The 27,217-nt window shown below is 47.7% G+C and overlaps 1 protein-coding gene across 1 annotated transcript; it reads left to right on the forward strand.

The window, feature by feature from the left end:
- The first annotated feature begins 89 nt into the window (after nt 1-89).
- SDC1 (syndecan 1) lies at nt 90-26,903 on the forward strand. Its single transcript, XM_071440160.1, has 6 exons — nt 90-244; nt 770-1,025; nt 22,121-22,202; nt 23,233-23,726; nt 23,906-24,035; nt 24,558-26,903. The coding sequence occupies exons 2-6, from the start codon at nt 969-971 to the stop codon at nt 24,722-24,724; spliced, it is 930 nt and encodes a 309-aa protein (XP_071296261.1). The 5' UTR covers nt 90-244; nt 770-968; the 3' UTR covers nt 24,725-26,903.
- The last annotated feature ends 314 nt before the right edge of the window (nt 26,904-27,217 follow it).

Genomic DNA, 27,217 nt, shown 5'->3' on the forward strand with positions numbered 1-27,217 from the left:
TGAAGTCGCTTTTAACTCCAGAAAAAAAAAGGGCGAGTTGCCGCTTCTTTCAAAGCGGCATTTTTTGCCGCAAACCTCTCGCAGCATTTTACGCTGCCAGAAATCCCGTTCCGAGCAGCAGAAAAACGTGTGCACGAAGGCACGGGCAGAGGCTACGGGGCCGGCCCCGGGGACCCGCCAGCAGGAGGGAAGACACCTCACTTCCCCAGACACGCATTTTCTGGGGGAGAAGCCCCCGCTGGAGGTGACCGGCATCTAGGAAGGTTGCCCTGGGTGTGGGGCCACCGGGGAGCGCTCCCGCCCCTCTCTCCGGAGCGGCGCCGGGGGGAGACAGCCGAGCGCCCCCGGGCTTTTCCCACAGTGAAACGGGGGAAAAGCTTGTAACAGTTATCATTATTGTTATTATTATTATTATTATTATTTTGAATTATTATTTTTAGCGAGAGGGAAGGAAGCTCGGCGGGAGCAATGCCTCTGCCAGAGAGGAAATCTGGGAATGCAGTGGAAGGGAAGCGGCGGCTGCCGGGGGATCGGCCGGGGAGCGGGGCAGAGCGGCCGGGGAGGGGGCACCGGCGCAGGTAGCGCGGCAGGAAGCGGGGGCGGGCGGCGGGGCAGGGCGTGCCGGCCGGGCCGGGCTGGGGAGCCGGGCTGAGCCGAGCCGAGCCGAGGGGAGGGGAGCGGAGGCGGGGCCGGCCGGGGGGTGGCCGTAAGGTGAAGGTTGTTGCAGTGGGTTCATTAAAAGACAGAGTTCAACTCCTCGCCATCGCAGAGCGCTGCTGGGAGGCTGGTTCGGCTGCGTGCGAAGGGGAAAAAGGAGGGAAATAAAACAAAACAAAAAAGAAACCAGAAAAGGGAGCAAACCCGCAGCTACTTAAAACAATTCTAAGAGGAGCGGAGCAAGAGCGGCGTTGGAGACGGCGGGAAGCAGGGGCAGGCTGCGCGCTCCCGAGGCCCGGCGAGGAGGAAGGATGATAAACGTGGTGGCCCTGTGGCTGGTGGCCCTTTGCTTCCAGGCTGCTGTCCCGGTGAGCCGAGCGGAGCGGGGCGGGCGCGGCGCACGTGGGGCGGCGGGGCCCGGGTGCGGAGCGGGGCCGGGTGCGGGGCCAGGGCGGCGGGGCAGGGTGGGCCTGGCCGGGCCGAGCTGGGGGGACAGCCCGGCTCCCCGCTTCGACGGGCTCCCGCAGGGGATCGCAGCGGTGCCCAGCCGTGCCGGGGTGGAGGGCTGCGGTGGCCTTTGTGCTGGCGGCGGGCCCCAGCCCGGCTGCCCCGGCAGCCTTAATTCAAACCAGACCCGCCGCGGCGGCTCCCGACCTGCCGGCGGCTCCGCCCCGGGGCGCCGCGGGGCGGGCGGGCGGCTCTCCCCGCACCCCCCCGGCCACGGGACCCCTCGGTGCGCCCGGGAGGGCCGGGGCGGGGGGGGGTTCGGATGCTGCCGCCGCCCCTCCGGCGTGTCGCGCCCCGGCGGCGGTGAGCGGCGGTTCCGGGGAGCGCTGGCATGTGGCCCTTTGTGGTTCGGCTGTGGCCAAGTCACGGGTGGCTCCTGAAGCTGCGGCGCTTCTGCCGTGCCCCGGCACAGCCCCGGGGAGCGCGGGTTGGTGGCTCTCCGCCGCCTTTGTGCCTGAGAGCCCCGGCCCAGGGCAGGGTAGTCCGGACTCTGCTTTCTGGAACAAAGGTCCCGGTGCTGCCCGCATGGGCGCACGGCCGCGCCGGTGCTGGCGCTCCCCGGAGCGTGGTGACCCCAGCGAGGCCCGTCCCGGCTGCCGTGTCCCGGGAGCCGCTCTCGGGGCAGCCCGGAGCCGCGGGGCGCGCTGGTCCCGCAGCAGCAGCAGCCGCCAGGTGTCATCCGCGGACAGGGCATGGCTCTGCTCCCGCTCCCGCCCCGCCAGCGAGAGGCTTTCCGCGGAAACCCGGCCCCGCAGCCCCGTGAAGTGCTGTGTTCGCCGCTTCAGGTCTGTGCTCGCAGCCTGGGCGGCGTCGAGCCCCGTGTGCGGTCGGAGGGTGCGGGGCAGGAGATCTTGAGGCCGCGCCTCGAGGGGCGCAAAGCCCCAGTCCCGTCGCTTTCTTCTGAGATGTGGGACATGCTTCTTTGCTTCCCATGTGGTCCCTCACCAGACCCGAGTGTGAACCGGTTGTGGAGTCTTCCCCTTTGGATGAGTTAGGAGAAAAAAGTGGAGCATGAGATAGTTTGAGCAGGCAGGGCCATCAAAGTAAAACTAGTGGGGTTTCTTCTTTTTGAAATGATTGATTTAAAACTTGCTTAGGGGTAAACTGCAGCACCAGTCGGATAAGGAGTGGCAGAACAAAGTGCACAGTGGGATCTGAGCTGCTCAAAATACCTCTGGTTTTGCTGTACCATTCTGTCTGTGAACTTTGCCTATAGTTCTGAGCATGGACCCTCCTGGCCCACATGGCAGTGAGTCGTTATGAGATGGCTAAAAATTACAAACATGTGAGTGTAGGCAGCACTGTTCCATGGAAGGAAGGCTCTGCTCTCAACTTCTGAGTAAGCTTCTGCTTAATGAAGTGGGGAAACTGCAGTTAATTTTCAGCCTCTGTATTCTATTTGGATAAAATTCCCCTGTGATAAATATTCCTTACTAGAAATTAGAAGGACACGAAGTAAATGCTTGTCTGGAGTTCTCCTGTGCCTGTGAGATGCTCAGGCCTGGCTGGCCTTTCAAGGGGTTTCAAGGGTGAGCACACAGAGGAGCAGAGGTCCTGGGGCTCTCCAGGGTGACTCAGCACTGAGGCTGTTTCCCTTCTGGTGATCACATGGCTTTTTTCCCCATGTCAGAATTTCAGTGACATGGACTAATCTGCCTTTCCCACCCATCTGGAATAATTTTGATTTTGCATTGAGTGTCTGAAAACCTCTTGTGTTGAAGCAGAGTGGCCTTGCACAGTACTTTGAATCTGCCAGACTGCAGTGCTGTGGGCATTGCCATGGTTGTGTTGGGTTCTTGGTGGTCTGATTGTTGGGATGGATGCCACTGCTGCTGGCACATGGCTTGGCCCTTGGTTGTTGCTATGTAACTTGGCTCATCTATGTATATTGTCATTGGAATAATAAACAGGAGCAAGAAACTGTCCAAACAATAATTGTTTTCTTCCTGAGTACTCTTACATGCAGGAACGACTGAGGAGGTTCCTGATCTCCTTCAAGGTGACACTCTATTGCTTAAAACAATCTTTATGAGAGTAATTGCCCTCTGTTATTATGATGGAGACATGGACTTCCTTGAAATTAGAAGGTTGATACATCTTACCATTTTAAGAGTTTAACCTTGTTATTCTCTAAAATAGAAACTTTTACAAGGTATAACACTGCCCAGAAGCTAACTGATCCTGCTGCAGGAGGGCAGTGGGCAATCCAGCCCCTATGGCGAGAGGAGGAGGGTTCTGATTGTTTTGTCTGGTGTAGGTGCATGCTGGTGGTTGACAGAAGCTTACCAGAACAGGCCAAACCTTTTTCCAAGGTTGATGTCATATCTGAACATAAACTAGTTAGAAGAAATTGGGTAGTCCAGCTTGCTTGTTAAACATGCAGGCAGTGGGTAAGGAGGAAACACTTCTTTTGTACAGTATGCACAGAACAGTGTCACAATATTCATCTAGCACTGTAAACAGAACTGCTCCATCTGAACACTGACTTGCTGGTGGCCACCTCCCGCTGAAATGGTGACTGCTGTATCTGGTCAGCTCTGAGTAAAGCAGCAGCAAATGAGCTGGGGTTTGTATGGTGTAAGGGGGCTCTAGTGCAGTTTTGTAGTCTTTGTTTCAGGTTTCTCTCAGTTTCAAGCGGTGAGAAGAGCTAACGTTTTAATGGCAGCACTCTGAAATTTCTGGAAACAAACAATCCTCTCTAACAACCTGAGACATGTTACAGCAAGTGCAAGAAATCTGTAAGCCTTCTAAAATTAAGTTAGTGTACAAACCTGAAATGTAGGCTGCTGTTTTAGCAGCAAAATCGGTCCATTTTAAGTATGTGTTTTGCATTGCCTGTACTCAGATGTCTCCAGGTGGCCTGTCAAACCACCACACAGCACTCTGTCCTAACCTTGTTTGAAGTGATTCCTGTGTCCAAGAACCATACTAATACCTGTGAGAGAGACATTCCACACTTGTTTCTGGCATCTGAGGAGCTGGGATTTTAGGCCCTCCTTACAGGGAGGAGGGAGCTTCTTGGGAGGGAGAAGATAGGGCCTTCTCCTGAGTAGGTACTGCTAATTATAAAATTGCAGTGCTTCAGCATTGCAGCGTTAGTGTTTTCATCCTAATAGCTTTGAGATAATAAAGAGTAGAAGATGTCTAATACAGCACTCCTTGACAGCTGAAGATTGATGGGCTTGCTATGTTCAAATGGCACTAGTCCCTCAGAACAGCGTTCAGCTGATGCTGAAGCACCTAAATGTAGGTGTCTGTGTGTGCTGGGTGCTTAAGCCCTCATTAGAGTCAAGGCGATGTAATCGGTGGAGCCAAAGAGGGTGATTATCTGACCAGCCCCTGCACGTCTGCTCCAAGGTGAGTTGCTTTGTCAAGGCTTTATTGGCTAGATCTCAAGTTGCCTATAGAGGAGCACAACACCTTTACTCTGGTGCCTTTATCTAGAGCGATTTAGCTCAAAGTGATGGACTTTTTATCTGTGGGAATTAATCGTAATTCTCTCCATAAACAAACAGACTGGACAGAACTAACAAAGCAGTGGGGAGCATCAGCTGCTGGCTAGAACAGCAGCTCCCTTCTAGTGTAACTGTAGTTTTGCTCTGCTAAAGAATGTGGAAGAAATTAGGGATTATAGCTGGGTCCCATCTCAGCATTCTGAAGTGAGCAGAATATATATGAGCAGAAACATAAGTGGTTGTATTTGGGGGGGATGATTATGAGCTGTTGGGTTAGCATCAGAGCACTGTAATATTTAAAGACACTGTTTATTTGTGGATTAGATGAGAGGAGCTTTTGTTACTCTGTAGACTTTGATACAGGCAGTGAACTTACAGTGGGGAAGTTGTTTTGAGCAAGAGTGCAAGGACTTCTGATGTTTCTTATAGGCTCATTTCTGAGTCGAGAAGATATTCTTAAATGCAGAAGGCATGTGGTGTCTCCTTTGGAGTGCTGAGTGTTCAGCTTTGCTAACATGTCTCTAAGTTAGGGCTGACAAGTGTGCTTCACCTGAGCTGCAGCTCTGCTGGCTACTGGTGCACCACAGCCATGAGCCTTATCTGGCCTGGCTAGAAACTTGGGACAGTGCCCTTTCTACTGTGGGGATGCTCATGGAAATATTACTGCTCTGTGAAGCCTCACCTCAAGGTGAGATAACATTTGGACCTCCTACAAGCAACTCTTGTGCGGCAACATCTGCTAATGTGGTGGTTTCCCAAGCTCTCTGTTTCTCAAGCAGTGCTTGGCTGCAGTTGGTATTCTGGGTCTTGTGGAACCGGCATGGGTCCAATGGAGTCTGTTAGCTTGGGCTCCTTGCCATGCTCCACTGTAATGTTTGTATCTTGCTGCTGAGACCAGTCTCACCAGTGAGGCTTGCTCCGCTGGATGGGAACCAGTGTGTTAGTGGGATTTGGATGGAGTTGGCAATAAAACTTCCCGTTGAGTCACTGGAGCTGCAGTAACAACTGAGTCATGGAGGTGTTGTAAGTCATGGCTTTCCCTGCTAGGCTTCTAGTTAGAAACTCCTTGGGGTATTTGCAGTTGAAGAACTCTTGCTGCTTCACCTCTGTGTCTTACTGCTTGCTCTCTGGCAGAACTATCTTCTCCATAGCCCATGTTTTTGCATCATGGTTCTCCTTAATGTCCACTCATTTTGTGTCTTGGTGTTCAGGCTTTTCCAATAACTGAAAGGTCTTCTGGATTGCTCTTGCAGAATGACTCCTGACTAAATCAAGGGTGCTGATGTAACATAGGAAACTGCCTGCCAACCAGCTTAAACTACTCATGGGTATCCTGCCATGCATGAGGGCTCTGTGTTGTCATACTCCACTGTGTAGCTTTTCTACACTGCCTGTGCAGTAATGTCAATGTCTTGATTGCCAGTTGTAGAAGCAAAAGCTGATGGTCTTGATTTTTGGCTGTGGGCAGTCCCAGGTACACACTCCTGTCAGGCAACCCTCTGCAGAGTACAGCCAGTTCACACAACAACTCCTCAGAGTGCACTGGCTCCATCACCTGAGCACACACAAACCATAGCTGGAGACTGGGGCTTGCTCTTTGTCTGACTCTGCCATGTGATGAGGAGCTTGTTGCCCCTTTTAAATGTAAGGAAACTTGAACTCTGTTCCACTTGGAAGGGGAGTGTGCTGAATGCTTTCTGGGCGGCACTGCAGACTGTGATTGTCCTGTGCTGTACACAGGAAAGCTCTTGCTAATTAGTTCCTAATGCTGGTGGCTGTACACATCCTGGTCGGAGGCAGGCAGCAGCTCCAGTCCAGCCCCTTGCTCATATAGGGATTACTGGAGGAGCAGGCTGTAGATTGAAGCCAGAGGTGGGCAGGGGTGACTGGAGCCAGTCTGCTTTCTAGAGAGCAAGTGGTGATTAATGTAACGAGTTCCAGATGAGAGCTCTTGTGGAGCTCCATGTCATAGCAGTGGTGCTGCTGTGGCTGTGCTGGTAGGAAGTCTTTGTATGAATATGATCTCTGGGGATCAGAGCCGGCAGCTACAGTGCTGTAGGAAGAGACTACCTGGCTCTTTCCTGTCCCGGAACAGGATCCCATTGTCCCATCCCATGTTGTCTTTTCCTATGCTTTGAGACCAGAAGAGAGGAGAAATACAAATATAGGTATATATTTATAGAGAGAGACATCTATGCCTGTCACATGCTACTTGTTATCCAGCTGACAGCAGACTTTGGAGGTTGTGTGCCCTGGCCCTAGCATGGTGATCTGGGAGATTTGATACCTATGCTCTGCACAACCACAGGAGCTCAGAGCAGCCTGTTGATCTACCAAAACATCAGTCTCTGCTAAAAGCATCTGCAGAGGAGAGAGCTTGTTATCCCATTGACCAGCTAATAGGGATCTTCTGTAGGGACAGAGTCCAGGCTTTCTTCAGTCAGGAAGCTGATGGGTAAAGCCCAAAGTAGAGGAACCACAAAGCTTGCCTGAATTAATATCTAACACAGATGCTAATATGTGTGATATTCTTCACTCACTTGCTGTGCTCTGTTGCTTATGAAACTGTGACAGAGACTCTCACACCAGCAGATTTCATGGACAAATGAGATTTGTCCACCTCACTGGCTCTAGCAGCATGTGAGTGGCACCTCCATGCAGTGGAAAGTGGTGGTGAGGCTTGCATCGAAACTTGCCCAACAGCCTGCAGCTAGACAGCTTTGACTTCTAAATCTCTTTCTGTCCTAACGGAGGAATCATCTAGATCGTGACTACTTTCCCATCAGTGAACAAAGCACGGAACAAAAGAGGCTGACTCTGGCATGTCTGGGCAGTGGCAAGGAGTGCTGTGCTATCGTGCTCTCACATCGACTGACTCATGGCCTGCAGAAGAAAGCTGCTGGCTTAATCCTGCAGCAGCACCGGCTCCCTCTGAAGTGTGTTTAACCTGCAAAAAGTTCCCCAGTCTGCATCTGTAGTTGCATTGAGCTGTGAAACACTGGTGAGCTTCTTTCTACACAAGCTGGAAGATGCAATTATGAATAATTAGAAGTTGTTACTCTGGTAGCTCAAGAGTGTTCCATGCTCAGTGTACCCTCCCCCCTACACCCAGCATGCAGCCAGAAGGGGTTAAAAAGATTCACCAAATGTTCCTACACTGGTGCTTGTAAGTAAATGTGGTGGGTTGGCCCTGGCAGGACACCAGGTACCCACCGAAGCTGCTCTGTCACTGCCCTTCTCAGCTGGGCAGGGAGAGAAAATACAACAAAAGACTTGTGGGTCGAGATAAGGACGGGGAGAGATCCCTCACCAGTGACCATCGCAGGCAAAATGGATTCGGCTTGGGGAAATGAATTTATTAGCAAACAACTCAGAGTAGGATAGCAAAAAGTAAACCCACATCTTAAAAACACCTTGTCCCCATTTTTCCCCTCCTTTTTTTGGCTTAACTTTAATCCAGATTCTCCAGCTTTTCCCCCCAGGAGTTGAAGGGGGTGGGGAATGGGGGCTGTGGTTGGTTCATCACACATTGTCTCTGCTGCTCCTTCTCCTCAGGGGGAGGACTCCTCACAGTGTTCCCCTGCTCCAGTGTGGGGTCCCTTGCAAAGGGTTTGTCTCTACAAACTTCTCCAGTGTGTGTCCTTCCCATGGGCTGCAGGTCTAAATCACTGCTCCAGTCTGGATCCCTTCCATGGGGTGCAGTCCTTCAGGAACAGGCTGCTCCAGCTTGGGTCCCCCACAGGGTGACAGGTCCTGCCAGCAAACTTGGTCTGCTGTGGGCTTCTCTCTCAATGGGGGCTACAGGTCCTGCCAGAAGCTGCTTCCAGCATGGGCTTCCCGTGGGGTCACAGCCTCCTTTGGGTGTCCCCTTGCTCTGTTGTGGGATCCTCCACGGGCTGCAGGTGGGTCTCTGCTCCACTGTGGACCTTCATGGGCTTCAGGGGCACAGCTGCACTAGGGGCTCTGGGGGAATATCTGCTTGGGGCCTGGAGCTCCTCCTGTCCCTCCTCCTTCACTGACCTTCTGGTCTGCAGGGTTGCTACTCTCGCATATTCTCACTCCTCTCTTCTCTGGTTGCAATTACTCCTGTGCAATAACTTTTTCCCCTTCTTGACTGTGTTATCCCAGAGGCACTGCTTGTGTCACTGATGGTCTCAGCCTTGGCCATCAGTGGGTCTGTCCTGGCTGGCTGGCACTGGCTCTGTCAGGCACAGGGGAAGTTCTGTCTTGTTAGAGAAGCCACTCCTGTAGTTCCCCTGCTACCAAAATCCTACCATGCAAACCCAGTACAGTAAAGCATGTTAGACACAAGGTGTCTTGTGACCAACTTAAATGCTAGAGCCACAATTGTGTAGGAAATCTAATTGTCTGGCCCATTCTGTAATGCACCCCCCTCAGCAGACTGCCTGCTAAGAACCTTCCTATGCTTATTTGGGGGCATACTGCTTGGCAAGGCTCAAAACTATGCCATAAATCATTCTAATAATATGATGGTATTGGTGGCGTTCTGGTGCCTGGGGATGTTCTCTGATATTATTTAATTTACTAGTATGATGTAGCCAGTGGGTCTCTGGCTGCAGGCCCAGAATATTATGAAGTTGAGAAAACTGCAGTATCCAGTAAAAGAAAGTGAAAGTTCACAATAGAGGATCACAACTCTTCTCTTGGAAACTGAGCCTGTTTTGGATAATTCAAAGAGCTGAGCAAGTACAGTTGTGTGAGAAGTCCTGTGTAATCCATCAGCTGAGGGTTGTGAGGTGAATACTGCACACCTGGGACAGCATTCAGTGTTGTTGTGATGGTGCTGGTACATGCCAGTGGTTCAGCCTGTGCTTTTAGACTTGGCCCATAAAGTGGTCCTTCAGCATTTTGTGCTCTGCTTTATTCAGAGGGATAATGTGCTGGCTAGAGTTGGTAGTCACAGAGTAGACCCAGACATTTATTCATATATATGAAATATCTTCAACTTAGTGATGTTCAAACAGTGTCTTATGAGTTTGATCTGTTGTTATGTCACATCTTGGCTATGCTCATGGCACCTCTTGACAGAAACTGGTCTGAACTAGGGGACATGCTGTGCTAGGAGTAACTTGGTAGTAAAGCATTCACCTTGCCTTGCAATTTTAGTGCTGTTTTATTGACTTGTCGTGGTGCCTGTCAGTCTGTCAGCAGTGGCATTAGTGGTCTAATGGAACAGAAGTGGCTCTTGTCTCTTCACAGTATAGGTGTGTAAAACACAGGGATGTCCAAATCACAGCTTGAAATCTTACAGTTGCCCATATGAGGCAGGAGAGCATCCCAAGTGCACAAGCATGGCAGCATCTCCCACTAAAATCTAACCTCCCCACCTGATTTGATGGCTGCTCTGAAAGAAGGCCCTGGGGAAGACAGGTCAACAAGCTGTACACCCAAAAATGACAGCAGATGAGGCTTGGATAACAGCTGAGATCAAAAGGAAGCTCTGATTTATCTCACCTTGTAACAGTCCCTCATTCGCGGCTCTGCTGTGCAAACGTGGTGTGAAACAGTGTAACTGGGTGACTGGGTCAGAGTCAGTTTAATCCAGTAGGTCTTTGGGCAAGAAATGCCTAATGTCCATTAATTAGATGAGTGGAACCGTAGGTGACTGGAGCACAATTGCAGCAGCAGGGTTTTTCAAGACCGTTTCTGGTGGGAGGATTTCATTTGGTGCTTCATCACTGGAATGATACTTCAACACCCTTGTGACTCAGCATGGAAGTACACCAGTCACATCTCATAATCTCACTGAGGTGTTGCATAATTTAACTGTGAATGGTGCAACTGCTGTCAGATCTTTGTAGCATGTGCAGGATTAGCAGTGCTTTTGTAAACCTGAGCACAGAGACCATTAGTGTCCTCAGAGGGAGTGCTGTGAGCTTGGTCTGTGCCATTTCATGTGGGTAGATCCCTGGCTGTGTGCTCCAGTGCTTGTGAGCATGAATGTTTCTCAGAGGGAGTCCATGCAGTCTGACCTGTGTTCCACCTTAGAATAACTCAGTGGAATGTGGTCCAGCCTGTGCCCAAAGACCACCTGAGCTGCTGCTGTTTGTTCCAAGGAGACCAGTAGCACCCACAACACTTGCATGGTGCTTTTCTTCAGGAGCTGCCAGGACTGTTGTGGAAGGAGGGGGTAATGGTGAAAGTGCCTCTTTGAGAAGACTCTTGGGATAGGGAAACAGGGTATTCCTGATCTGAGATGTGCCTCCTGCTTCAGGGGGAGATGTTTCAGTCCTTTAGTGAATGGCTTAGTCATGGCAGTGTAACTGCCTCTGTTACAGGGATGACTTGTGCATTATAAACAACCTTGGCTTAGTCAACACTGAGATCCTGTGGATAAGACAATGTGATAGCATGCCTCATAATGTAGGGAGAGACTTGATTTCATCAGATCTAAGCTGGCAGTGGTGAGCCATAGAAACAAACATAAAAAGAACACCAAGAATCATAGAATATACTGAGTTGGAGCTCCACAAGGATCATTGAATCCACTGTGTGCTAGTGTAAGACCTGCCAAGAGGCAGGAGCTGCCTTGTATTGGGTCAAACCCAAAATGTAAAGCTGCCTGCTTGGTCTGTGTGAGTCCAGCCACTGCAGCCACTGGCTGTCGATTGGGACTCATGAGTTCATTCCTAGCAGACTGGTTGCTGGTTGCTGTGAGCCCTGCTGAGCAAGAACAGAGTCACTTAGAACTGTTTGGAGCTTAGCTGTGACCAAATCAGAAGGGTGCTGTGGAATGCCAACTCTTGGCTCATTTTGCTGCCTAAGTTTCGCTTCTGTAGCTCCCTTGCAAGTAGTCAAGGTCTTCTGTACCAGACTGACAAGCAACAGCACCAACCAATCGGGTTTTGGGATGTCCCTGGTCCTGCCATCTGGTGTGCACATGTGAGAGAGAGATTGCATTGGTGCCTGTTCAAGCCAGGTGGCTCCTTCTGGGTGCTTCCAGTCCCCTGATTCATCAGCTCTTCAGTGGGGGTTGTGGTTGAAAGGGTTGGTGGTGATGCTGCAACTGAGAAGTTGAGTTTTAGATTTATATTGAAATGCAGCATTCCAAGGGAAAACATGTCTGGGATGCATGTATGGAAAATACAGATTGTTAGCTGTCCTGGCTTAGGTCCTGTCACCGCAGGACAGTAGCAAAAACTAAGTTCACAAGCCTTGGAGACTTCATTGTGCACCCTCTGAAGAAAATGTGGAATTTTCACAAAAGCAATCAAGGAGGCTTTGTCTTGGGTTGTTGAGGCTTGGGTTGTTGTCATGATCTGAAGGAGCTAGTGTAAGTTAGACTGTGAGCAGATCAGCTGGGAAGATAAAGCAGAGTTTGATAGCAGCAGGCCTGGCAGCTGGCAAGTGTTTCTGTCACTGAGGTGTGAGCAAACAAAAGGTAACTTTTGTTGTCCTGTCCATATCCGGTTGCTGCAGAATACATCCTCTTATAAAACATTATCTGGGCAGTTCTACTGTAACTCTCTGTAACTAATTGGAACACCTGGTCAGCTTTTTTGCTGTTGTAAGGCCAAGCATTTGTAAGTTTAAGTAGTCTTACTTAAGTTTACCAATGGCTTTAGCTGAGACTTTTGGTACTCCTGGGTTGCAAGTTCATCTTTCTGCTGAGGTTTAAACAACATCCTAGCTGCTGGGAGCCATAAGTCCTGCCCTAAGTACAGGCTTTTTAGTTTGGTACACTAGGGATTTTTATCTGAAACTTGGATTTCACTAATTTAATATAGCACTGCAAGCAATTTGCTCAAATTAGAAACATGTATGCATCAGTAGTAGACTGAAAATGTTTCTATGATCCTTCAAGAAATCTTAGAGCTTGGTCTCCTGGCTCCTTGGCATATCTCACGTTAGGTAATTGCTGGACTTCAGGGTGGAGAAGAGGGAAACTCTTGAAATAAGAACCTGAGTCTTTTCCTATCCTTGTGTCTAGACACTGAAGGCTTTTGCGTTTTCTCTTGTCTGACAATTGTTCCTGGCTGTGTGTTGGCTTCTCTTTCTCAGGTGAAGCAGAACAGTGTCTTTCTCCCTCAGAATACTGTGTAGCATAGTGATGAGGTGGTTTTTGACTTCTGGGATCACATCTGCTCAGGTCAGAGCACTTGTGCAGCTGTAGCACTGCTTGTGGTAGTTTGCTGATCACATTAAAGCTACCATGGAGCTCATTTGAAATGGGTAGTAGTTCCAGCAAGCAAGTTGCACAGCATTTCTCTCCAGGAAACGGGCTTCCCTAGGCCAGAGGCCCACGTGTTCTGATGCTGCTGAGAGACATCAGCGATGCACAGGGTGCCACCACCCCAACTGGAAGACCTGAGATGCCACAGACCACATCTTGCTTTGCTATAGGCACACCTCTGATTTCTGAGCTGGCACTTCCTGAGCTGACTGGCTGAAGATGACGAGAGCAAGCTGTGCTCCCGTGGGACCCAAATCCCTGAGCTGCCTCTGCCATGTCCCCACACTGGTGTGCTGCAGGCTTGTGCTCTGTCCTGCAGCCACGGCCTGGCCAGGAGGAGCGTGAGGGGTCGGGCCGGGTCCCTCGTGCAGGGCCGGGTCCTCCCCCGAGTGTGGGGCCGGGCCCCTCATGCAGGGCCAGATCCCTCATGCAGGGCCAGATCCCTCATGCAGGGCCAGATCCCTCATGCAGGGCCAGATCCCTCATGCAGGGCCGAGCCCCTCGGTGTCCTGGCACGTGGCCCACAGCCCCACACTGAGCATTTGGAGCGCACAGGGCTGCTGGGACAAGCCAGTCTCAAATGGAACAAATGGGGGCACTCACCACCTGCAGCTCTTGCCTCAAACCCAGTCCTGGGCTCCATTCAGCAGCCTCAGGGCTGTAATGCCACTGGTTGCTTCGCTGGGAGCTGGGTGGTTTCTGAGGTGCGTGGAGAAAGGAGCCTGGCTTCCCCAGCCCACTGTTGCACTTGTCAGGATCTCTGGTTCTGCAGCAAGTTTAACTGCAAGGACACTTCTCAGTGCTGATTTGCTGAACAGGGTGAGTGCTGTCAAGAGATGGGGCAAGGAAAGGAATTTGCCTCCACCACAGGTCAGCTGGTTGGGAATAATTGGCAAAGAATGCTGAAGACATAAGCTCAGTGTGTTTATATGTGCTGGAGGCAGCACTACAAAGTCCAGTCTCTTATTTAAAGTGGCTGTGGCTGCTGATGCCTTGTGTGAGGTGAGTTGCTCTTTCTCACCTGAACTCCACAGCAGGGGCTGCATGTGTGCAGGAGGAAGAGGCAGCAGGTATTTAGATCCTGTCACTTCTCATTTCTTCTGCTGGCAAGAGGGTTGCATTTATCTGTGCTGTAGTTACCAGTACGTGTGGGCAATGTGTGGGTTTGGGCTGCTGGAGTCCTCTGCTGGATAGGTTTCCATTCCATAAAGATTTTTCTGCTTGCCAGCATGCTCCCCTCTTTAGCCTTACTTTGTCAGGTTTCAGGGATGGGTGGCCCACCTCTAGCCTCTGCTGAAACCAAGCAATTCCTGGTCTGTTCCTTTCTAAACAAGCAGATGAAGTGGCTGTTGCTGTAAGAATGACTCTTCCCTGCTGGTTTTGCTACACTAGGAAGTAGGAAGTGCTGGTGACTTTCAGTCAGAGGGTTTTAAGACAAGCTAGGTTTGCCTAGTCTTGACTTAGGCAACTCAGTGCTCATCTCTCAAGCCAGCTTAAGTAGATTGAAATTAATTTCCCAGGATGGATGGCCTCAGTGAGGTGCACCTACTTTGCACAACCCTTTGAGCTTATATATTGGCTGTGGCTTTCTTTTGCTAGCTCAAGCAACAAATGCCTGAACTATCAAGTATGTTAAAGAGCTGCAGGGAAGGATCTTTAAAGAAAAGTGGTTTATAACATAAAACTGAACTGGCTGCTTCTCTTGAGATTAGCTGCAGGGAAATGAGCTTTCTCATTAGACTGCATCTTCAAAGCACTGACTGCCTTGAACGTGGGAGACAAAAGGGACCCCCACTTTTGGCTATATTGTGACAGCCTGTCAGTGATACAGAGTTAAGCTGCGTGCCTGTTGTGTGCCACGTCTGTGCATGTGTTGGTCTGTGGTGAAATTCAGTCTTTGGCCTGGGCTGCATTGCTTGACTGGAAGGAGCAGGTTGGTGTGGGTGAAAGCAGTGTGTAGTAACTTCCTTGTTTAATACATAGTCCAGGTGAAAAAGCAGGAGCACAGGCTGTAACTCACTTCTCTATTGCTGAGGAACTGAGCAGGCTTCTGGTGGAGCTGGCTGAGAGGGACTTGAGAGGCAGCTGACCTCTTCTGCATCAGAGCTGGCACTGATGCAGGCATCATGGCTCTGTGCACTGCTGGCACAGAGGGCTCCCATGCACAGCTGCTGTGCTGTCCCTGCTGCCATGGGCATGGCCATGAGCTTCCCCTGCTGAGGAATCCGTGGCCCTCTGGGACTCCAGCTACTCCAGCTTTGCTCAGCCCTCTCTGATGAAGGATGTTCAGTGTACTCTTTGTCAGGAATAAATGGCAATTGCACTGGGCCTCCTGTAAAGTTCAGGTGGCCCAGGATGAAAGCAGAACTGCTCTGGTTTGAGCAACACATCTGTGTAGCCTTTGCTACCGTGTATTCAGCCTCCCAGGAGGACTGGGAGAACTCAGAAGCACTGCTGTCAGACCTTGGAACAAACATGATCCACGAGCAGACACTGCAGAACCCTCCCTACAGCCCCTGTCCCTGCTCATTTTTGTATGAACCTGTGTGGCCCTCTGAGTCAGGCTCTGATTTGCGTGTTGCCTGCAGTCTGGTGATGTGCATTTCCATAATGCATGGCAGGCTGGGGAATGAGTGTCAGCAGCCCAGAGTGCAGGCTGTGGGCCTGTGTGAATGCTTAAGCAGCCCTGGCTGCCACGCTCTGCCCTGTGCCAACACAAACACTTGGGCATTCATGCACTGAGTAGGATTGGGAAACTGGTCCTGCCGGAAAATTCTTTGCATGATATTTTATCCTCTTCTTAATTTTTTTTCTTTTTTCTTTTTTCTTTGGATTTGTTGGGTTGGGTTTTTTTTTTAGGGGGGGAGGTTTGTTTTGGTTTTTTTTTTTCCCTTTGCTTTTTCTTTTTCCTTTTGTTTAGTTTAACAGGAGCAGTTCCCTGATCTGGTTCACCATGAAAGTGCACAAACAGACATGCAGGGGATGGTCCAGGAAGCATGAAGTGACATGCTCTTGTGGGAGGTGGGAGTTGAAAGGGCCCTGCTGTACAGTGTGAAACTTAACCTGGTGGCGACAGGCTGGTTCGTTTTTGCTCTTGGCATGTTGATTACTGTGTTTCTGCCCTACTTAATTAAAAAAGTTGCTGTCACTCTAAGGAGAAAATGTAAAGCTGATTGGGCAATAGTGTGGAGCCTCTAGAAGCACTGGCTGCTCTGCCTGTGGAGCAGCTGGATGCTCTTCCTTGGTCACTGCATCTTGTGCAGGGGATCAGAGTATGCTCCTACAGCTGGAAGAACAGTAGGATCACAGCCTAGTGAACAGTGGGCAGTCTACTGTCTGGTTTTTTCTCCCCATAGTGGAATAGATCTTAAGAGCTCTCATCCTGTTTTGAGCAGCTTTGAGAGCTGAGTGCCAAGAGGAAACTACTGTGTAATGATCAGGGAGTTCAAACATAACTCCCTCAAAGATAGTTCCTCTCTCAAGTCACCAGGCAAAAATAGAAGAGGACACCAGTAAGAATGCAATTAACCAAGATTTTCCATATTTCTTTGCACTAATAATGGTCTGATAGACAAGCAGCCAGATTAACTGGCTTGCTTACCTCTTTCTGCTAAAATGGTGCTTGCCTTGCTGAGCAAAAGAGCTCCCTTTGCTTTCCACTTGCTTCTTTGTGGAAGGAGCACCCTCTGAGCCATTCTCCAGCCTTGCTGCAGGTGGCACAGATTGATGGATGGAAGGGTGGGGATGCTGAAGCTTGTTGATACACATCAAAAGGTTGTTGAGGGCTCGGGAACACCACCATCTGAAACAGGGAAGGTGCTAAGAAGTGAGAAGTGCTGGTGACTTGGTTTGTAGAATCATAGAAGAGTTTGGGTTGGAAGGGACCATAAAGTTCCAACACTCCTGTTGTCACAGCAGTCCTTGATTGGAACACTAGCCAGGGATAAAATACTGCTGAAATCTAGGCTGTCCAGCCTTTGAACTGTGTGTGGGGTGGTGGGTAGCTGTCCTTGGCCTGTGCTGTTAGTCTGCATCTTTGGCTCCTCTAGGAAGAGAAATACTTCATTAACCTATGTGATTACCAGGGAGCACCAGGGTTTATTTTGAGCAGTGAAGTAGCAGGAGAAACAACTGCAAGAGAATTTAGGTGAGGTGGTGCCACACTGCTGCTGAGTTCTGGTGTAACAGGCTTGCATGCAAGCTTCAATCTTGACTTACCATATAAAAACATCAGCTCTCTTTCTGATATTCCAGAATTTATGGTGGACTGTTAAAGAGAAGGTCTGCATGGCCAACTTAATTCCAGAGTCTGTATGTATGTAAAAGAAGGGGGATAGGTGAGGATGCTGCTGGTGGGTTTTATATGATTGGGTTTTTTTTGGTTGTTGGGTGGTTTTCTTTTTAATTTCTTTTTCCACCTTAACCATTGAAGCTGTCTCCCGACCATGAACATCTGGGATTGGAGTTAATTGTGCATGGGCTATTAACTGCAGAATATCAAGGCTTAACAAAGCTAAAGTTTCCTTCAGCAGGTGGTTTTGTCTTCCCCCCACACTAATACCAATATTAGGTTGAGGTTAGAAGCTCTTCGTGCTGCTCTGCCTCAGATAGCATTTCTGCTCTTCAATGTATAGGAAAAGGTGAAAGACAAACCTTTCTGTTTGAGTTTATTTAAGAATTAATTGTTCCAATCCTTTTGAAAGTATTCTTCTAGATGCTCTATTGTAGCCAATTTACAGGACAAATGTTTGTCTTGCTCTTGAATATCTCTTAAACAAGAGCAAACTATTGGTTTTCCTTCCCATGCAGTTGCAATGCTCTCACAGGATGGTTAGGGAGCTGTTTGAGGTGGGAGAACTCATTACAGTTCATTCTTTTTCAGCTGAGTAAGAAGGATTTATTAGGGGAAATAAATGTGCAAATTTAACAGCTTTATTCAGATAATGGAGGATTTCAAGTGTTTTTGACACTGCAGATCACTAACTGGATTAAGAAGAGTTGGATACAAATCATCCTTAATCTAGTTAAGGGCTTGTAGCAGCTTGTGGCAAAGCCAGTGGTTTTGCTTACCTCAAAGAGCAATTTGAGAAAAGCTCTTTCCTTTTGCATGTATCAAATTAAATAAATGTGGTTCCCAGTTGGGGCAGGGTTAGATCAACTAATCAACTACAAATCTCCCCCTCATCATGAGAGAGTGCTTCAGATCTCTGCTGTAGCAGGAGGGAGCTCTGTAGCAGCTGATGGGATAAGCCCAGAAGGACCTATGCTTTGAGACTCTGACCAAGATGAAGACTGAAGAATAGTTAAAAATGATACTTTAAAAAAGAAAAAAAGTCTGGATTATGTCGGCCTTCTGGATCCAATAATATTGCTAATGAGTTGTGAAAGCCTGGCCCATTGTTGATTAAATTGAAGATGCCACTAAGCAGCTTTCTGGTTGTCCCAGCAGAACTGAATAACTATTGTTCTGCAACAATGCAGTGCTCAGCAAGAGCAGAAGCTAACAGTCACCCCAGGGTTTCCCCTAAACAGGCTGCTTTGATCCTTGTGGAAGAGGGTCTTCCACTGGTTAATAAGAACTGGTTAAATTATATCAAAAATACAGTTAAAAATTTTAGCCCTCACATGCAACTGAATTCAGTGACAGCAAATCAAAAGGACTGGACAAGTATTTCCAACCAGTTGTCTGAACTGCTAACAAAACCATACAAGCTTGTAAAATGGTAAAAAAGCAACATATTGTAAGTGCTCAATAAGAATGTAACCACTTTTTGACTAGAGTACATGAGATACCATCCAAGATCCACTCTCTGAAAGGTAGAGTAAGCTTGTTTTAAGCTGGAATTATTTTCAGCTCTTTTGTATGATAGCATAACCCAGTGTTCTGTACCCCTAATCCTCTTGGCTAATCAAAACCTTTCCCATTGGTGTAAGTCAGCTTTAGTAAAAGGTCATTGAAAAACCTTGACCATGAGGTGTTTGTTCTTTGAACAGCACAGTCTGTCTTCCTGATGCAAACCCAAATTAGTTCAGTCCCTTCCAATGCTGTCCTGAGTCAGTGTTTTCTAACCTTGCTGTGTCTGAAATCCTTCAGCAGCAGATCATCATAGAAGCATGGCCTTTCTGCAGTACTTGTGTTTTGTGGGGAGGTTACCATCTTTAATGCCCATTGTAGCTGTAATTTATGGAGAAAGAAATGTAGTCCTTATATAACCATACAGTTACAGAAATTGGGCAAATGTTCCTTAATGCTCATGTGTCATGAAATTGGATGATGTCACGAAATTACAGCACTTTGTGGGTATTCTGAAAGTGCTATCCACATGTGCATAATCCTGTACTTCCCTTGAGTATTTGGGCCAAAGAAAGTCCCTCTCAGATCCCAAGCCTCAAGCTGCCTGGTTAAAGGGAGGTGCCACAATGCCCAGAGGAGCAGCTGGGACGAGGGGACAAGACCCCTGGGGACATGTAACTTCACTAAGTTCTCATATAAAACTGTGGAAAGCAGGCTTTGCTGGTCCTGATTCATGTTTTCTATTATTCTTATATGCAGCAGCCAGCCTCAGGGGTTGGTGGGTCGTGTTTGGAGAATGGGTGCTGAGCAGCTGCTGGACAGCTCTGCCCTGGAACACCTCGGGTGTCTCTTGGTTTAGGCTGAGCTGCCCTGGGCTTCTCTCCTCTGAGGAGGCCCTCACTATCCCTGCTCAGATACAGGAATCAAACTAGGACTCAAATGGGTACATAACAAAGGCTGTGGAGAAGCAGAGCTTGCAGCAGCCTGGGAAGAGGCTCGGAGCTCAGGTGTGTGGGGAGGTGTTAAGGGTAGGGTGGCTGGACACACTCCTTAAGAGCAAAGGAAATGTGGCACAGCTGAACAAGCCACACCTATTCGACCCCTCAAGGCGAAGGGGTGCAGGGTCAATAGTCAAGATCAAGAGTTGCCATTTTATTTCTTGGCAGTCTGTGATCCTTTCAGGAGGATTGTTGAGGTCTGCAGGCAATCAGTCTGTCCAGGTGTTGGAAATCTATATGAGCTACCCCTGAATATTCAGATTTGGGGGGAAGGTAGCCTTGATCCTGGCTGAATGTGTATGGTGATACAATCTTAAACTGTATTGGCAGTGCCTTACTTCAATAAAAAGCTGGAGAGTTTGCTTTCTAGCTGCTTCCAGGAAGTTTTCCCACTGGGAAGAGAATGCAACCCCCACCTTTAGCAGCACATTCCCCTTTTGCACTCAGCCAGGCTGAGTGAAAGAACAAAGGGTTGTGCTTGCCACTGCTGGTGTGAGAAGTGAGAGAGAAAAATGGTCTCCAACCCCCCATCAACAAAAACAGTGCCATTTCTAAGGCCTCACTTATCTTCTGACAGTACTGGGAAGGGCACATGAGGGAGCTGAGTTGGGCAGCCTGGCAGTTCTTTCTTTATTCTTTATGCACCAACAGTTCGTACTCTTTAATATTTGAAGTGAAGTGAGATCAGCGCGTGTGAGTCACCACCCTTGGACACAAGAAGGAAAACACATGGGAAGCACTTATCTGACCTACTTTCTGTGTAAGGGTGCAAAAGCTCAGTGCAAACAAGCAGGGACAAATCTAAAAGTCAAAATTACCTCATGTCTTTCCGTTAAGCAAGAGATCGAAGGGCAATTCACTCTAGAAATATGCTTGCAGAAGCTTAAGGAATAGTACTTTGGGGTTTATTTTTAGTAGGAAAGAAAAGAGCTAAAAAAATTGTATGTCTATATGAGGGAGTTTTATTCTTAGTTTTTTGTTATTAAAAAAAAATCATAGCTACAATAATTGCCTTATTAAGATCTTGGGGCTGAATAGGCTGGTGGCAACTTGGTTACTTGTCTTCAGAGAGGTAGAATCTCATGGGCTAGTTAACCACCTTGGAAACTAGTTCTGTTGAAATGTGGGGAATGGATAAAGTATTAAGGATGGAAGAGAAAAATGGATAGACCTGGTATCTTAAGAATAACAAGGAGATAGGACCAATAAACACATCCATTGTGGGTAATAAAGTGACAACTAAAGAGCTGGATTGTTTTGACAATACATAATGGTGCTGGCTAACTTCTCCCTGGGATGAGGATGAATGTTATATTCATTTTAAAGTGACACTGTGTTAATGCATGCTAGAGAGATACAGTGGGCCTGGTGGCAAGAATATGTGTCCTTTTTTTTACATAATAAAATGAGACTTTGCACTTCTTGGGATCATAGGGATCCCACAGCTTGGATGAGTCAATGCGACATCTAAACTTGCAGATGGCAGTGCTGGAAAGGGGTGACAAAGGTGACTTTAGGATGGGCTAGAAGTCAAAATTTGTGGAAACGGGGAATGTAGTTGGGTGTCAGAAAGATGAAATTTGGAAGAAGTGACTTAGAGGGTTTTGGTTTGAAATCTGAGAAGGGAAAATGACTGGTTAGGTAATGGTAGCCCTGCAGAAATAAACCTGAGGCTTGTCATGAGCTGAGAGTCAGGCATGTTGTAGTGATAGGAGCAGTAAGTGTATACAGCACAGGCCAATGAGATGCATGAAATAATCATTCTGTAATTAGTAAACTAGTAAACACTGAAAGAGTGTTGTCTTCTTTGGAGATCCTGAGTAGCTTTGAGTGTTGTATGCTCTGACAAACAAGTGCCATAGAACAGGGATTTGGCCTCTTGTTTCAGCAACTGAAATTCAGTGCTGGGTAGTGCACTCCTTGGAGTGCAAATGGAGAAAGTTCAGGGCTTATTCTCCAATAGTGAAGGCTGGCTTCTATCTCTGGATTTATTTTGAGTGCCCACACATAGTAAAAAGGGACTTGGATTCTCCTTCTAGCTAGCTCAGACCAAAGCTAGGTGCTTTGGTTTCAGATATATGAACAGTATTTTCTTTCCCCATAAAGGGAAAGAAAACAAACTATTTTGCCTTCCCTTCTGCTCCTTAGAATTAATGCAGTGATTTGCAGATGGAGTGGTTGGTAGATAGGGAAGGCACAGTCAGCACCTGAAACAGGCTGGTAAGGACTGGGCATTGCCTGCTCCCAGGATACAACGCTGAATGGATTCCTTGCTTTCTTCTTTGCCAAAGCAACTGCAGCCTGGAAGCAGTGCAGAGAAAGGAGACAGCAAGACTGACCTTTCCAACACTAGAGCTACTCTTCTGGGGAGGGGAGCTGGAATGAGGGAAGAAGAAAAAATGCAGTCTGAACAAAAATTTTGTGTGACCTCTAGGAACCCCTAGAAGACTCTGTGCAAGCAACCTGATCACTTCAATCTCATCACTGACACATCTTTTTGCTCTTCTCTTTAAAGCAAACTACAAATCTGGACCTTCCCCCTGAAGACCTTGATTCATCTGGTGATGAGGAAGATGCATTCTCAGGTTCAGGTGCAGGTGAGTTATTAGCAGTTGTGCTGGTAGTGCTTGATCCTTCTAGGATGTGGCACTTGAGATCTCAGTAAGCACCCAAGGGAAGGGGGTAGAGAGAGGAATCCACTCACCCACCTACCCCAGAATATGAGAGCTGGGAACAGAGAAAGAGCCTAATCTATTAATCTTGTATTCCTTGAGATTCTAACAATTAGTAGAAAATGAGCTGTAGGAGACTTGAGAGGGAGCAGAAGCAGAGGTAGACTCCATGTGACTGCTATGAGATGTGTGAAGAATGTTATGAAACTGGAGTGATTCTTCACTCATGGGGAAGAGAGATCATAACAAGGCCCTTTATGAGCAGGTAGGAGATAATGTTTGAAGGTGTGTAAACCCCAGCCTACCAACATGTATCAAGTACAAACTTTATCTGTCATCAGATGTGCATGTTCCCATGGGCCATAGGTATTTATAAGTGATAAGGGGGATTTGGGGTAGGGGGAAGAGTCTATAAAAATGATTGCTAGACTGCATGAGAGAGACCCTTGGTGTTCAGTACTGAAGTTGAGGGGATGCTAGTGAGAAAAGAGCAAGCTATTGAAAGCTGAAGCATGCTATGCTTCTGCTTCCTTCCAGCCACAAGTTTGTATTTTAGATTATACTCTGAAGAAATTAAGACCCTGAAATCCGTTCCAAATGCGGTTGAGACTGAAGGTGTGACTGCTCTGAATCAAAAGTGTTTATGGAAAAAGACTCAGATATCTACACTGAGGAGTCAGTGTACTGAAAGCAGATTTCCCTTGTCAACCTCACCACAAACAGGCACTTTTGGCTTGGGGAGAAGCAGATGACTAACAAAGTATTGCTGAATACCACATTGGTCTGTCCCTTCCTTATTCCACTGAAAAGGATGAGGAATTAAAAACTGAACATTGGTTATTATGAAAATTGACTGTGAAGGTTAAGCATCCTCCTTAGACCAGTGTCCTGAAGATACTATTAATAGGCCTCTAAACTGGCCAAGGGTAATATTTTTTGTTTGTTTGTTTTGCAGGTCCCCTGACTGATCAGTCTCACACTTGGAAAATCCCAGGAGAATCAACTAATTCCTCAGTAGTGGCAGCACCAGTGGATTTCAGTGAGCAGCCATTTCATGGGATTGAGAGCAGAACTGAAAAGGAAGCAGTGTCTCCTTCTGCAACCAGTAATCCAGTGACAGAGAAACCAGTTGTAGCTGTGAAGGATGAATTATCCATCCTGGGCTCACCTGATGGGAAACCAGCAAGCCATGTAGTCACAACAACAGTGAGAAGTCCTACTGCTCACTTCCCTTCCGTGGTTCATGTGACTCCTTCAGAAGCCTCTGCTGTGGTCCATGAGCTTGAGCCTGAAATCCCCAGCTCTGATGTGCCAGACACCAAGGATGTCCCTGAGCCCCACTCTACTGTCCACGGTGAGGGAGAGGTGGCTGCCACCCCCGCGGCCACAGCTCCGGAGGACGTCGCTCCTACACATGAGGAGGTTTCTGAAGTTGGCTCTGGAGACCCGGTGAGGACTAACAGTTCTGACACCCTTTGCAGGGACATGTCGTCTTTAGGTAGCATGTACTAAGTTGGTTTGGTGGGAATGGGTGTTAATTAGTCAAAACCAGTGATTGGTTTAATGGGTTATGTTGGTAGACAGACATGATGAGAAACATGAATAACCTGCCCTGTATGTCCCAACAGGGAGACTTCATCTTGACTAAAGACGAGGAATTTCTCCCCACCCAGAACTCAGAAGTATTGGCTGACTCTGAGAGGAATGCCAAAGCAGCAGGAGCCTCGGGAATTATGGACAGAAAAGAAGTTCTTGGAGGTACCAAATATTTTGGATTTCTAGTTGGTAAAAGCAGATTCCTGGAGTCTCCTGGAAGAAGCTGCAGTTGTGCAAATACATCTCTGAGCAAGGATGCCAACCTTTTATGTTAGACCTCTGAAATGAGGGTGATGATTCTGTGATGTCAAAACCCTAACAGGGGCAAATATTAGTCTGCTAATAGCAGCTAGCAGTGGCTGCTTTATCTGCAACTTTGTTTAAACCTCTTCCTTCACTCCTCTGAAAATTTACAGTAAAATTTCTCTGTTGCTGCCTCAGTCAAATTACCAGGGTTGAGCACCATAGCCTTGTGTGCTGTGCAGCATGGCCCAGTGGGAGATCCATGTCCCTGGGACTGGCTGCTGTATTTGAGCAGGTGCTTGGTTTGGGAGGGGACAGAAGGACACATTAATTTAAGTCATTAAGCCAGGGATAGGTAGGGAGCAATCTGGAACTTAAAATCATAGTAGCACTATCTGGTATGGCATTTAGAGTAATCTGTGTCTTTTTCTCCCCTTCCAGGTGTTATTGCTGGAGGACTTGTAGGCTTGGTGTTTGCAGTGTTTCTAGTTGCATTTATGCTGTACAGAATGAAGAAAAAAGATGAAGGCAGCTATTCACTGGATGAACCAAAACAGTCTAATGGAGGATACCAAAAACCACACAAACAAGAGGAATTCTATGCATAAACACTGATCTTCAGGACACTTCTTATTCCATCTTTCTTGGACTCTTCTCTCCCTGCACGTGGACCTCCTAGTGTGCTTTGCATTAAACTTAAGCCATATGATCATTGGGTTATTTGCCCTTACCACTTTGCCATTGGAAATTTTTTAACTACAAAGTAGATCTGGATTCATTGAACATTCCCTGCTTTCTTGCACAACTTGGTTTTTTTGTTGTGTTTTTTTGGGTATTTTTTTAACAGAATTGGAGCTTCAAGTTCCTAAACTCACCTTGGTTTATCTAAAGACTGCTGGGACAGGCGGTGGGGAGAAGATAAGGGAGCACTGTATGTATAAAACTCTTGATATTTAGGGAAAGGGCTAGCAAGAATAACCAATTACCAGTGCTCACACTCTGTATAGCAGGGGTCCTTCCTATTTAACTCATAGATGTGTTTTGAGTGTAACAAGTGGCTGTGCTGGGCAGACATTTGGTACACTGCTATCCTCTAGCTCTTTCTGACAGCTGTATTTGGAGCACTTAATGCCTATGAAACATCAAGCTGAACTTGATCTCTGCCAAAAGGAGGTGTGAGGGGCAGGGTAAACAAATGACTGTCACATGGTTTAAAATAACTTATATTTTGGAAGCATTATCCCATACTCAGAACCAGTTCCTAAGCAGCTGGTACATACACTAGCAAAAAACAAACCCCAAGAACCCCAAAACTGAGCGGAGAGCTAATTTTGCCAATAGTGTTGGGCTGTCCCACTACACACCCGCTCTCTCTCTCTCTCTCTCTCTCTTTCTCTCTCTCTCTCAAGGCTTAGGTAAGAAGTAGATTTTTCCAAGCAGTCTCATCTCAGACATTCCCTTTCCTAGGTGCTGAGTGGAGGTTGGCTGTCCTGCTGCCTGATCTCACCCCGGGCAGTAGCAGGCGATCGGGGCCGTGTTGTAGCACCTCCAGTCACCGCGGCTGTTCCAGAACGTGCTCTGTCCTCTGTGCCACAGGGTGCCGTGGCACACAGGGCTGGGAGGTGGGGAGCAGCACCTCATGGCTGCAGCTAAGGAGTAGAGAAGCATCTGAAATGAGCCTGGGGAAGGCTTGAGTGTAGGTGGCCTTAAACAGATACAACAGTTGGTGTGCTTGACTCTCACTACTCCGGAACGGCTCCTTGGAAGCTGTTCCTGCACTTTGGAGAGAAGCCACTCCAGGGATGTCAGTCTAGTAAGGGCAGAAAAGCACCCCCTGAGCACAGTCTGGATGCCTGAAGCTGTGTGTGGTCAGTGTGCTGTCAGATGTCAGGCACTGGGGCCTCACTGGGGGTCTGGAGTTCTCCAGAGCATCTCAAACTGTGCAAACACAAGTGTGGTGTTCTGTACAAGCCTTACTTCTGCTCTGCCTTTGGGTAACTTCTTGCCACTTCAGTTCCTCGTCACTCAGTGCAGAAGGTATGGGGTGGGTGGAGGAGTGTTTACAACTGATGTAAATATTTGTACTGTTGAGCTAGAGGGAATGATCAGAGTACATTGGACAATATTGCAACAGTTGGTACAAATGTTGCATGTTAACAGACAAACTTAAAAACCTGTGTAATTTAAATGAAGTATAAAACACTCCTGAGCTGCCATGCAGCTAAAATTGGTGCCTTTGCTGCAAACACAAGAAAAAAAACCCCAAAATACCTTGATTCCAAACTCTTCTTTATGCACGTGGAGAACTTGTGCATATGTGTAGCTGGCTGGTTTTTTAAGTAAAACTGCAACAACCATTATGGTTTTTTGTTAGGGTTGTTCTGTTTTCAGTTGTTTTGTTATTTTGGGTTTGTTTTGTTGTTTTTTTTTTTTTACCGAATGAATTTTTATAGGTTAATGCAATGACCAGATGGTGTTAATTTCAGCTGTAATTCTTTGCTTTGTATAGGAATGTAGAAATGTTTGATAGGTCTATCTATGAAAAGGTTCTTGTAAAGCACAGGAAGATAAAGTAGTAAAATTCAGTTGTACCTCACAACCTTGTTAGGGGGAAAGGAAAAAAACTGTATATTTTGGTAGTCTTAACTGACAGTTTGTGAAACAAACATGACATTCTGGATTATTTAAGTGGTACAAATGAAAAATGAGTTCTGACAGAAGATGCAACATTGGGTTATCTGTATGCCATGTAAAGGTATACTGCAATAAATGGCATTTTGGCAAGAACGTGTCTGACACAGTCTGTCTGTGAACATTGTTGTGTATAATACATCAAAAAGTAGATGTTGTTGTTTTTAAGACCACCTAGGTCTTTAAGGAATTTGGGTTACAGAACTGTGAATTCTGGGGCTAGAAACACAGAGATTCAGTTCAGCGCTTGAAGGGTCAAAGTGTGGCCTGCCTTCTCTCTCACCCTGCCCTGAGTGTCCTGGTTGCAGTGAGCTGCTCTGGCTGGAGGCACTGGTGTGGGATACAAATGGGCTCCAGTGGAGAGCAGAATGAAATGGCTTTGTTAGAGCCCTGCAATATTTCATGCTGGT

The sequence above is a fragment of the Agelaius tricolor genome, unplaced genomic scaffold (genome assembly GCF_023055355.1).
Source record: "Agelaius tricolor isolate 1412-34295 unplaced genomic scaffold, bAgeTri1.0.p SCAF_1, whole genome shotgun sequence".
NCBI classification, from domain to species: Eukaryota; Metazoa; Chordata; class Aves; order Passeriformes; family Icteridae; genus Agelaius; species Agelaius tricolor.

Coding starts and splice junctions, on each gene's coding strand:
- SDC1 (XM_071440160.1), top strand. CDS start 969: ATGATAAACGTGGTGGCCCTGTGGCTGGTGGCCCTTTGCTTCCAGGCT. Junction 22,203..23,232: donor ATTCTCAGGTTCAGGTGCAG/GTGAGTTATTAG, acceptor TTTGTTTTGCAG/GTCCCCTGACTGATCAGTCT. Junction 23,727..23,905: donor AAGTTGGCTCTGGAGACCCG/GTGAGGACTAAC, acceptor ATGTCCCAACAG/GGAGACTTCATCTTGACTAA.